General features: G+C 41.8%; 1 protein-coding gene across 7 annotated transcripts in view; it reads left to right on the forward strand.

Moving 5' to 3' along the window:
• The window catches only part of LIN54 (lin-54 DREAM MuvB core complex component), a 101,434-nt gene that overhangs the window by 66,508 nt on the left and 22,568 nt on the right, over positions 1-12,358 (forward strand). For all 7 annotated transcript variants that reach the window (XM_062198564.1, XM_062198562.1, XM_062198567.1 and 4 more), the window contains one exon: positions 10,146-10,362. In XM_062198564.1, coding sequence (XP_062054548.1) covers positions 10,146-10,362 — 217 coding nt within the window. The remainder of the gene's footprint in view (positions 1-10,145; positions 10,363-12,358) is intronic.

Raw genomic sequence — 12,358 nt, forward strand, 5'->3', positions numbered from 1 at the left:
GAAGTATAATTAAATTATTTTAAGAATAAAATTAATACACTAGAATAAAATTTTTAGAGGATGTGGAACTGAAATACAAGTTCACACAAGAAAAGGGGAAAAAAAATCTAAGTTTCTGGTTGTGTTTGGCCTAGTGGTGAAGCTGCATCCTATATCAGCGTACCTGGATTTGAGTCTCAACACTAGGTCCTGCTTCCAGCTTCCTCCTAGTGTGGACCCTAAGAAGTAACAGATGATGGCTCAAGTAGTTAGGTCTGTGCCAACCACATGGGCGCTCTGAACTGAGGTCCCAGCTCCCAGCTTTGGCCTGGCCCAGATCCAGATGTTGCAGGTCTTTGGGGAATAAACTATCAGATGAGCACTCTGTCCGAAGCTCTCTCTTCTTTCTCTCTTCCCCTCAATATTTGTATTTTAAAAAAAGCGCTGGATAGGTGCCAGCGTTGCGATGCTGAAGGTTAAGCTGCTGCTTGTGATGCCAGCATTCCCATATTGGTATGAATTGAATTCCCATATTGGTATTGGTTTGAATCCCGACTGCTCCACGCTGATCCAGCTCCCTGCTAATGCTCCTGGGAAGGCAGTGTGAAATGACCCTAGTACTTGAGCCCCTGCCACCCATGGGGGAGACCAGAATGGAATTTCTGGTTCCTGGCTTTGCCCTGGTCCAGATCTGGCTGTTGTGGCCATTGTGAGAGTGAGCCAGCGAATGGGAAATGGATTGATATCTCTCTCTTTCTCTTTGTCTTGCAGTACCCCCCCTCGCACTCCCCCACCCTGTTGCTCTACCTTTTGAATAAATAAATCTTTTGAACAGATGCAGTGGATAATGGTGAGCACCAGATTACTATGTTGATTTGATTCCATTGATTACACTTTAAAAAGTGGTGGAGCAGTTTTATCTTAGAAAACTAATATTTACAAGAAGCTGGAAGTGCAGTTGGCTGAGTAATTCCCATGTCCCTGGTAGTTATCTCCCTGGCAGTGAGCTGGGAGAGGAAAAGGCATGTAGGGGAGGCTTTTATGAAGCAGACCTGCAGGTGTGCCTATTGGATCCATGCGTTTCACCAACTACAGCTCGGTTGCATGGCCTGACCTTAGCACAAAAGCTAGGAAATACAAGATGATTCTGTGCTGGGAAGCAGAAGAGAATATGGATTTTAATTAGCACCAAGGAGTCTGTTGCATAATCATCTATATTGATACATGAACGTGTAACATTATCTCAGATACTTGGCATTTGTTAGGCAGAGAACGAGAGCCTGAACAATGAAGAAAGCTGTCTGTTATAAAGAGACATTCTTCCATGCTGTAATTATCAGTGACTATCAACTATTGAGGCCTGTGGGCCCCTCTCTTGAGGCTGTGTGAACTACAGAGGCGTTTATGGTGGTTAGGCAGACAAACTTGACTGCAAGTAGAACAGTGAGTAATGAAATACGTGTTATAGTGTGTGATATAGACCAGGTGATAGAAATGTTCAGAGGGAAAATATGTCCAGAGCAAAGATGGAGAAGTCCCGGTGTTCCTTCACTCTCCATTCAGCAAGGATTTGTTGAAGGCCTACTGGGGGTTAGGATGTGCTCTTTGTGGGGGAACAGTAAAAAAAATAGACACGTGGGACCTGAAGGGTATGGATGGTAGAAATGAATCAAGTAGTTAACCAGTGCTGGAAAATGGAGAAAAGAAAGGTGATGGCACAAGGGGAGTCAGCCACAGTGGGGGTGGCTGGAGAACGCACCGCCAAGCTCACGTAGCTGTGAGGCAGAGCACGTGTTGCCATGAGAGTGACGATCGGGAGGTGAGGTGGGTACCACAGGTGGACGCCCCTTTGACTGGAATTAGTCTGCTTTGGAAGGTAAGGGGAGAATATAAACCTAAGGCCAGATATGGATAATCTTCAAAGCAAAACAAAGATGGCTTCATTTTATCATCAAATGAAGACACCTGGGGTGTTTCTGAGCCGCGCTATAACAAAAGCAGGAAGTAAAAGCAAACTGTTAGGCACTGTGTGGCAGGTGCATTCAAGGCAGGTAAAGGCTGGAATCAGAAGGCTGACTGAGTGTGTTTTGTGGATATCCCGGCAGGAAGTGATCAGCAATGACTGTATTGCAAAGTTGAATATTCGAGCAGATTTAGGGAAGTGGTTTCAGGAGTTGATTGCTTTTCCTTTTGCTCTGAAACTCGTGCATGATTGAACTGTGGTGAAGTGGAAGGAATCTGTTTTCCTAATAAACTGACAGGTTGTTGTAAGAGTTGGAGCTGAGATGACTACAGAATAAGGGCTCTAATTATTCTGTTACTTGAATTTTTATTTTGTACATAGGTCTTCAAATCTATCAGCAAGAGTAAAGGAGTAGAAGTCATAAACAAATGAGAAATTTCTTTCTTCTGTGTTATATATATATGTTAGAACTGTTTTATGCTTTTATATATGATTTTTAATTATATAATTTTATCTATAGATTTATTATTACTTTCTAAAAGTTATGAGCACTTAAGAAAAAATTTACTGCGGGGCCAGCGCTGTGGCGCAGTAGGTTAAGGCCCCAGCCTGCAGCACCGACATCCCATATGGGTGCCGGTTTGAGTCCTAACTGCTCCTCTTCTGATCCAGCTCTCTGCTATGGCCTGGGAAAGCATTAGAGGATGGCACAAGTGTTTGGGCCCCTGCACCTGTGTGGGGAACCTGGAGGAGACTCCTGGCTTCTGGCTTCAGATCAGCTCCTGGCTGTTGCAGTCATTTGGGGAGTGAACCAACAGAATGGAAGACTTCTCTCTCTGTTTCTACCTCTCTCTGTAACTCCATCTTTCAAATAAATAAAATAATACTTAAAAAAAAAAAACTGGGTCCAACGTTGTGGCATAGCAGGTTAAGCTATTGCCTGGATGCCATGTGGGTGCTGTTTTGAGCCCCAGTTATTCTGCTTTCAGTCTAGCTCTCTGCTAATGGCCTGGGAAAGCAGCAGAGGATGGTTTGAGTGCTTGTGCCCCTGCATCTATCTGGGAGACCCAGAAGAAGCTCCAGCCTCCTATCTTCAGCCTGGCCCAGCCCTAGCCATTGAGACCATTTAGGGAGTGAACCAGCAGATGGAAGAAATCTGTCTCTCTGCCGCTCCCTCTCTCTCTCTAACTCTGCATTTCAAATAAATAAATACATTTTAAAAATTTTTACAAAAAAACCTTACCCACCTTCCTTTAATATCAATAAGTAGTTAGTTAGTGTTCACATTTTCCTATCTTATTTTTGACTGTTTGAATTGAGATCTAGTTCTAAATGTCTATCTTGATACGTTTACAAATCTATCATTTTTATTCTGATTTTCATAACTCATCCTGAAAATGAATATTCTCATTTTTTGTTGTGGCAAAATATACTTAAGGTTTATTATGTTAACAATTTTCTGTAAAGAATGTTTCCACTTTTTTTTAAGATTTATTTATTTTATTTGAGAGAGAGATAGCAAACACGCCCATCAGCTGATTCATTTCCCAAATACCTGCAACAACTAGACCTGGAGCCAAGAACCCAGAGCTCATTCTGGGTCTCCCAGATGGGTGGCAGAGACCCAACCATTTGAGCCATCATCTCTCTACTGCCTCCCAGGATATGCTTTAAGAGAAAGCTAGACAGAAGTGGAGGAGGGCCTGGCGCTGTGGTGTAGAGGGTAAAAGCTGCCACCAGCAGTCCTGGCATCTCATTTGGGTGCCAGTTTGAGTCCCGGCTGCTCCACTTCCAATCCAGCTCTCTGCAATGGCCTGGGAAACCAGTAGAAGATGGCCCAAGACCTTGGCCCCTGTACCCACATACAAGACCCGGAAGAAACTCCTGGCTTCTGGCTCTGGATCGGCCCAGCTCTGGCTGTTTCGGTCATTTGGGGAGTGAACCAGTGGATGAAGGATCTCTCTACTTCTCCCTCTGCCTCTCTGTAACTCTGCCTTTCAAATAAATAAATAAATCTTTAAAAAAAAAAAAAAAAGTGGAGGAGCCAGGACTTAAACCAGGCTTTTCTTTCTTTCTTTTTTTTTATTTATTTGACAGGTAGAATAGACTGTGAGAGAGACAGAGAGAAAGGTCTTCCTTCCGTTGGTTCACTCCTCAAATGGCCACCATTATTTATTTATTTGCTTGAAAGAGTTACACAGAGAGAGAAGGAGAGGCAGAGAGAGAGAGGTACTCCGTCCACTGGTCCACTCCCCAGTGGATCTGAAGCCAAGAGCCAGGAGCTTCTTCTGGGTCTCCCACATGGGTGCAGGGGCCCAAGGACTTGGGCCATCTTCTACTGCTTTCCCAGACCATAGCAGAGAGCTGGATCGGAAGAGGAGCAGCCAGGACTCAAACCAGCAGCCATATGTGATGCCAACACACAGATGGTGTGCAGGTGGTGGCTTTACCTGCTATGCCACAGCGCTGGCCCCATGTATAGTGTTAGACAAGGATCAAACTCCATTCTTTTGTATGTGGATGTCAGCTTATCTTATCATCATCTGTTTAAAAGGATTGTCTTTTCCCTGTTGAATGAATTTGACACTCTTGTTGAAAACATTTGACCACAAATGTGAGGGGTTTTTTTTGGACTGTTTATTCTATTCTCTATATGTCTTCTTTTTTAAAAAAATTATTTTATTTATTTAAAAGGCAGAGTTAGAGAGAGAGAGAGAGAGAGAGAGGTTGTGTGTGTGTTTCATTTGTTGGTTCAGTCCACAAAAGGCTGCAAAAGCCAGGGCTGCGCCAAGCTGAAGCCAGGAGCTTCTTCGTGATTTGCCACGTGGGTGCAGGGGCCCAAGTACTTGGGACATCTTCCACTGCTTTCCCAGGTGTATTAGCAGGAGCTAGATCAGAAGCGAAACAGCCAGGTCTCGAACTAATGCCCACATGCAATGCTGGCATCACAGGTGGTGGCTTTATCCCCTATGGCACAATTTTGGCCCCGTTATGTCTGCATACTAGTTTTGATTTTACTTTTTAGGAGATTAAATCAGACCAGATAGTTAATTCACATTATTTACTAAATAGTTCATTATTTTCTATTGATTAGAAATGTCAGCTTTCATCAAAGACATTTCTTTATTTCTTTTTAAGATTTATTTATTTATTTGAAAGAGTTACACAGAGAGAAAGGAGAGGCAGAGATAAGAGAGAAGTCTTCCATCCACTGGTTCACTTCCCAACTGGCCAAAACAGCCAGAGCTGCACCAATCCAAAAGCCAGGAGCAAGGAGCTTCTTCTAGGTCTCCCAAGCCAGTGCAGGGCCCCAAGGACTTGGGCTACCTTCCAAAGCTTTCCCAGGCCATAGCAGAGAGCTGGATCAGAAGTGGAGCAGCCAGGATTCAAACTGGCACCCATATGGGATGCCAGCACTGCAGGCGGTGGCCTTACCTGCTATGCCACAGTGCCGACACCTCCACACACTTTTTAAAGTAACCTCATGTTACAACATAGGTGTTGGAGCCGGCGCTGTGATGCAGCGGGTTAATGCCCTGGCCTGAAGCTCCAATTCGGATCCAGCTCTCTGCTGTGGCCTGGGAAAGCAGCAGAAGATGGCCCAAGTCATTGGGCCCCTGCACCTGCTTTGGAATCCCCAGAGGAAGCTCCTGGCTCCTGGCTTCAGATGGGCACAGTTCCAGTCATTGTTGCCAACTGGGGAGTGAACCAACAGATAGAAGACCTCTCTCTCTCTCTCTCTCTCTCTACCTCTACCTCTCCTTCTCTCTCTGTGTAACTCTTTCAAATAAATAAAATCTTAAAAAAATGTGTGGAAAAGTGGATTTAAAAGATAAGTTTAGGATAAGCATTTGGTACAGTAGTTAAGCTACCACTGGGGATACCTGTGTGCCATTGCAGTGTGCTTGGGTTCAAGTCCTGGCTCCACTTTAACTTCCTCATGGTACACACTGTAGGAACCAGCAGGTGATGAGTGGCTCAGGTTGATGGATCTCTGCCACCCATGTGAGAGGTCTGGCTTAACCCTGGCTATTGTAGGCATTTGGGGATTGATCCAGTGGTTGCAATATTTCTCTCTCTCTCTCTCTCCCCAGCCCAAACAATTAAAAAATAAAATTATTTTACAAATACAATTTTATTTTGGTGCAGGAATGTTTAATATATATACTCATACATACAAATGTCAAGAATACATATATACACACAAATATATATCATTTCTTAGAGCCATCACAAGGTTTGACTGTCAGTAGTCATTTAATACATATAATATTTATTTTTTTTACTTTCTCATTTATCTTTTACCTTGCAAATGTTTTGTTGTTTTTTTTTTTTTTAAAGATTTATTTATTTATTTGAAAGGCAGAGTTACAGAGAGGCAGAGATAGAGAGAGGTCTTCCATCCGATGGTTCACTCCGCAACTGGCCGCAATGGCCAGAGCTGCCCCGACCCAAAGCCAGGAGCCAGGAGCTTTCTCCGGGTCTCCCACATGGGTGCAGGGGCCCAAGGACTTGGGCCATCTTCTGCTGCTTTCCCAGGCCACAGCAGAGAGCTGGATCCGAATTGGAGCTCAGCCAGGACTCAAACCAGCACACATATGGGATGTCAGCTCCGCAGGCGGTGGCTTTACCTACTACGCCACAGTGCTAGCCCCTACAAATGTTTTAAAGCTTGAAAATTTGCTTCTTGGTATGTTTGTTTATTTCAGCAACCTAAGTTTGGAAATTAGGATTATATAAACAAACTCATAATGATAAACTGTATAAACATTTTCGCAATTTTAAAAAGCATTTCAAGGTCTGGCATTGTGACCATTTTTTCAATGCTATTTGAGCTATCACACCAAAATTCAGGCTACAAAAGCAAAAATAAATACATGGAACTGCATCAAGCTAGTTTCTGCACAACAAAGTAAACAGCAAAATGAAACAGTAGCCTTGTGGTATTGGGGAAAATATTTGCAAACATATACCTGATAAGAAGTTAAAATCTAAAATTTATAACGAGCTTATACAACTCAATAGAAGAAAAATAAATAAACTGATTAAAAAATGGACAAAGGACCTGAATTGACATTTCTCAAAAGAGACCTAAAAACAGTCAATGGACATGAAACAGTGCTCAGTATCAGTAATCATCAGGGAAGTGCAAGCCCCAGCCTCTGTCGGGTACCACCTCGCATTAGGATGGTTTTAACAAACCCTCAAAAGATAAGTACTGGTGAGGATGTGGACTGCCTTCCAGGCCGTAGCAGAGAGCCGGATCAGAAGAGGAGCAGCCAGGACTCAAACCCGTGTCCATATGGCACACCACACTGCGGCTTTACCTGCCATTCCACAGAAGCAGCCCTAATATATTATTTTAAAAATTTATTTGAACAGCAGAAATAATGGAGAGAGGGAGAGAGGGAGAGAGGGAGAGATCAATGGCTGCCACAGCCAGGGCTGGCCTAGGCCGAAGCCAGGAGCCAGGAGCTTCTTCCTGGTCTCCCATGTGGGTACAGGTGCCCAAGGACTTGGGCCATCTTCTACTGCTATCCCAGACCATAGCAGACAGCTGGATCAGAACTAGAGCAGCCAGCAACCAAGTCAGTACTCTTACGGGATGCTGGCACTACAGGCAGAGACTTAACCGTCTACACCACAGCACTAGCTACAAGAGAACTCTTGTGTTCTGTTATTGGGAACGTAGATTGGTTGAAGCCATTATGGAAAATGGTATGGAGGTTTCTAAAGACATAAAAAAATAGAGCTACCATATGACCCAGCAGTCCTTCTCCTGGGTGTATACCCAAAAAGGTGAAATGAGTACTTTGTAAAGATATCTGCACTCCCATGTTCATTGCAGCATTTTCAATAGACAAGATTGAAACACACCTTGACAGATGAATAAACTGTGTGTGTGATATAAATGTATGGTATTATATACAAGGGGGTCTTCCAAAAGTTTGTAGAAAATGCATATTATGAAAAATTGCATGGATTTCAAATTTTTTGCACCAAAATAAGCATCTTTTAATTCCGTATTCCTTAAACTTTTTGAAGTTGCCACATACAATGGAATATTATTTAGTCTTAATAAGGTCCTGGCATTTGCTATAACATGATGGAATCTGGAGAGCATTACACTAAGTGAAATAAGTTAGACATGCCGAGAATATATTGCATGATTTCTTATATATGTGAACTCTTTAAAAAAAAAAAAAGATTTATTTATTTATTTATTTGAAAGGCAGAGTTAGAGAGGCAGAGAAAGAGAGGTCTTCCATCCTCTGCTTCACTGGAACCGGTGCCCATATGGGATGCCAGCACTGCAAGTGGCGGCTTTACCTGCTACGGCGCAGAGCCAGCCCCAACTGTTTTGTTTTTTTTTTTCCCCTCAAAAGTCAAATATACAGATATAGAAAGTAGAGCAATAGGTAGCAAATATGTTCGGGGGCAAGAGATAACGACCAGAGGATATAAAGTAGCAGATGTATGCAGTGATCAAAGTGAGGACCATAAGGAATAAAATGGTATTGTATTTAGGTTTCCTGCTAAGTGAGTAGATTTTAGCTGCTCTTGCCACAAAAAGAAACAAAAATGAACAGCTGTGTGAGAAGATGGATACATTCACTTGCTTCCCTATAGTAACCATTTTATTATCTATTTGTATCCCTTAGCTTCATGTGTGTGCTTAAATATACATGATAAAACTTATTTTTCAAGGAGGAGATAGAAAAAGTAAACCAAGCAAAATTGATTAACCCCCATACTTGTACAATACTATGTCCATCTAATCATGTTATGGCTAGATTTCAATCAGTAGTCTTCTGTAGAAATTTTTAGCACAATCCTAGGTGTGTATTAAATAGCTAATAAATGTGACTATTATATTTGAAGCACCTTATATCTTATGGTAATTTTTTTTTCCATCTTGAGGACAGAGATGGACTCTTGTGCCATTGTACATATTTGTCTCGTAGACTGATTGCTTGTTCAGTAGGTTGCATATTTATACTTTTATCTCTTGCCTTTTGGTTGTCATTTAACTCATGGACTGCTCTGGTCATTCTTACCTTTATTTTGAAACTGCTTTTTGGTGCCTCAGCCTCATACTTTGTGAATTATTTGATGCTGAAGTAATCCTCTGAAACTGCAAGAGAATACCCTTACTAAATAGCATTTGTGGTTTTCCCCTGGGCTTATATGGAATTTTAAAAAATGTCAGAATTCTTCCTTTGTAAATGACTATGCATGTAGTGAATACATGTTTCCTCCATCATATGTCCCTTGTCTTTTAGCATGAGGGCTTCTTGTGGAATAGGTGGGGATATAATCTGTATGCAGTTACATACTGTAATGATACATGCATGTGTGAATTCCAGGTCTGTCATAAGATACAGGTGATGCTGTGCTGCTAGAGTGTATCCCGTGGCCTTGCTTTGGACGACAGAGTGCAGCACAGTAGGACATCAGGAGATTCTTGCTTTGCTTTGCCTGGTGTTTCATGCAGAGTTTGAGGAAGACCCACTGCTTTCTGTCAGACTGAAGGAAAGGATTAAAATTAATGAAAACGATTGTGTTGACTCAGATCTGATCTACCCAAGATTGGTAACTGTCCCTTATACAACCAAAACTGGGCTAATTGTGGACTGAATCTGGCTTCCTGCCTGTATGCTAATAGGTACTTCTGTATCTAGGAAGTATTACAAGCCTTTCACAGTTGTCTAGACTGAAGGAGGGTAGAAGATGGGCTTTTAGAGCATGTGAATATAAAATATGTTTACTTAATTTGGTGGGTAGAAATAAAGACCCTCCCTCCTAAAAAAATAAAAGAAATAAAGCCAAGTATCTTTATTTTCTTCCTATTGAAGTGGAACTTAATTCTGAGAGTTTATAAGTTTATTTGTTTTCCCTGATATTAACAAAACTAGTTCTTGCAAATTAAGTAATGATTTCTTTATAGCAAGTCACTTGACCTGGTAATCTGGTGGAATATCAAGATGGGGAGTTTACTAGAGAAAGTAGAACTCATTAATTTCGGTTTCAAACTTGTATTCATTACTATTATCTTCCTTTCTCTTTGAACAGGATTTCCTTTCAACAGCTTCTGATGAAATACGGGAACATACTTTATTGCTTGGGAGAGTGTCCCAAGTTAAAAGCAGAAGAAAAGTCAAATTCCAGATGAACAACCGTGTTGTGTTGTATTGTCTCCTAGGCGGTGAAGTCGGCTGTGCAGACCATCACTGTTGGAGGAGTGAGCACCTCTCAGTTTAAGACGATTATTCCTCTGGCAACTGCTCCCAATGTCCAGCAGATTCAAGTGCCTGGAAGCAAGTTTCATTATGTGCGCCTGGTTACTGCCACAACAGCCAGTAGCTCCACACAGCCAGCCAGTCAGAATCCCAGTACAAATACGCAGCCGCTTCAGCAAGGTTAGTAACCGTTTTTCCCCAAGTAGTACTTACTGTTTTAACATGACTGCAGAATGTGGTCCTTTTCTTGCTGAAGTCCTGGGTAAGTGTGGCACTTTAGCGGGCAGTTTGAGTCAGCTGTGGTCGTAGAAGGCAGTTAAAAATTGTGGTTGCATCTAACTGTAGTATTTCATTCTGCTGGAGGTGGGTACACTGTTCTGTAATACAGGGTGATCATAATGATTCATTCATTTGTGGTTAGCCATTTTAGTGCTGATTTTCAAACCTGCCATTTTGGGGGCAGGCGTTATGGTGCAGTGGGTTAAGCTGCCACTTGGGTATCCACATCCCGTATCTCAGTGCCGATTGGTATACTGGCTTCTCCACTTCTAATGCAGCTCCTGCTAATGTACCTGGGAAGCACAGATGATGGTTCAAGTGCTTGAGTTCCTGCCACCCACTTGGGAGACCCAGATGGAGTTCTTGGCTCCTTCTCCATCTTGGCACTGTGCTTGCTGTTGTGCCATTTGGGGAGAGAACCAGCAGACAAAAGATACTCTCTCTCTGTCTCTGACACTCTGCCTTTCAAATAAATAAACCTTTAAAAAATGTGATTTTTGCCAGTGGGACAGATTCAGATGGACCAACTTATTTATTTTGTTTTCTTAACTATGTAGCCCCTTGATAAAGTGTGGGTCAGTTGAAATAAATAAAATAAGAACCTAATATCATTCACCTTTTACTGAGGTGGAATCTGTAATTACTAACAAGAAGCAATTACAGTGCTCTACTAGTTTACTCAGTTGTATTTTTCCTAGAGGGTGTTCTTTGTTATCCTTCTGTTTTCTTGTTAACTATTTTTACACTTGATACACAGACACATACTTAACCTTTCTCCATATTTGTCTACTTTTCCAAAAAATTGAATGACTTAAAAGGATCAGGGGAGCTTATAGGTTATGGCATAAGTTTTTCCTTGAAAGACTGCTTTCTGTCCAGCAGTTTCAAAAACCAACTGATGGCAACTGAATGATTTATTGTTTATAGAAAATGAATAGAGGAATTAAGGACCAGATGGTTACTTTTCCATTTTTGTTAAAAGTTCAAAAGCTTGGAGCTGCCCATTGTTGATGCTTAGTTCACCTGAAAGAAACTACAGGAGAGAAAAGCTATTTCTTTTTGTCATATATTCTATTAAATTCTACATATCAAGCAATAATGTTTTAATCTCCCTTCAAACTAACTTTGGAAGAAAATCTTTATCATAGTGATCCTAATAAGGGAGAAGGAAAACCTGCATATTGCTAAGGCAAGCTTTATATTCTTTCAGTATTTACACTTAGCAGGGCCCTAAGAGAAGTGCTACAAATCCAGTCCACTTAAAGCAGTCATGAGATACTCATCCAATTGGTTATAGTGTGTGTGTGTAAGGGTACAGAACCCTGAGAACCCATTTCCAGTGTGATGCGCACACTGGTTTACTCATTAACTGGACTAAACCTTGGGTATGCTACAATAGGGAACTGGAGATGTAGGGAGAGTAGAGAGGTGGTTGGATGTTTCATAATTCTAATATATTTCCTGGTACCTTCTCTGCCAACTTCGTGCCTATCTTCCTGCCTCTCTCTCCCCTCTTTCTGTTTGTGTCTTGGCGGTCCTGCACCCTGCTTCTGCCATCCTGTATCTTCCTTTTTGTGTTCCAATATCATCTCTGTTCTCACTGCCTCCCGTTTCTGTCACCTCCCTCTCTCTATACCCACTCACCCACCTATGCAGTTTTTCTTTTATCCACTTATATTTTTGTCTTTCTCTCCTGTGCCATAAAAGGTCTGGATATATATAGTATATGTTATCTTGCAAGAATAATAATTTAAGTTTACAGTTTTATTGAAGATACATTATGTTGTTGCTTTAGTTCATCAAATGTATTGATGTGTCTTTCTGAGGGCCTAATTTCCCAAGAGGTACTTACTTAAATGCCAAAAGGGATTGGGCTTCCCTAGAAAGCTGAACAAGA

This window comes from Lepus europaeus, chromosome 8 (genome assembly GCF_033115175.1).
Source record: "Lepus europaeus isolate LE1 chromosome 8, mLepTim1.pri, whole genome shotgun sequence".
Classification (NCBI taxonomy): Eukaryota; Metazoa; Chordata; class Mammalia; order Lagomorpha; family Leporidae; genus Lepus; species Lepus europaeus.